Source organism: Phaethon lepturus, unplaced genomic scaffold (genome assembly GCF_000687285.1).
Source record: "Phaethon lepturus isolate BGI_N335 unplaced genomic scaffold, ASM68728v1 scaffold22062, whole genome shotgun sequence".
Classification (NCBI taxonomy): Eukaryota; Metazoa; Chordata; class Aves; order Phaethontiformes; family Phaethontidae; genus Phaethon; species Phaethon lepturus.
The window spans coordinates 1-362 of NW_010522891.1; the positions used below are offsets into that span (position 1 = coordinate 1).

General features: G+C 59.7%; 1 protein-coding gene across 1 annotated transcript in view; it reads left to right on the forward strand.

Annotated features, from left to right (window-relative positions):
- Positions 1 to 56: 56 nt before the first annotated feature.
- The window catches only part of EIF3I (eukaryotic translation initiation factor 3, subunit I), a gene marked incomplete at its 5' end in the record, with an annotated part of 4,065 nt that continues 3,759 nt past the window's right edge, over positions 57 to 362 (forward strand). Inside the window, 2 exons of the mRNA XM_010281975.1 lie at positions 57 to 178; positions 318 to 362. The exon at positions 318 to 362 is cut by the window's right edge and continues 52 nt beyond it. Coding sequence (XP_010280277.1) covers positions 57 to 178; positions 318 to 362 — 167 coding nt within the window. The remainder of the gene's footprint in view (positions 179 to 317) is intronic.

The window sequence follows — 362 nt, forward strand, 5'->3', positions numbered from 1 at the left end:
GGCTGTCTGCGGCCCAGGAGCCCCGGCCCGGGGCCTGAGGCCGCACCTCGCCCGAGGCGTTAAATGGCGTCTCCCCCCCTTGCAGAAGCCGATCCTGCTGCAGGGCCATGAGCGCTCCATCACGCAGATCAAGTACAACCGGGAGGGAGACTTGCTTTTCACCGTGGCCAAAGATCCCGTGAGTGCTGCGGGCCCTGCTCGCCCCCCACCGCCTCTGGTGAAAGCCAGACCTCACTGCCATAACTGACCGTCTATTCATCAGTCCCATTAATTATTCTGTCTGGTAAGAGGGGTGCTTCGTTGTTTTCTTTCCCCAGATTGTCAATGTTTGGTATTCAGTGAATGGTGAGAGGCTCCCCGCC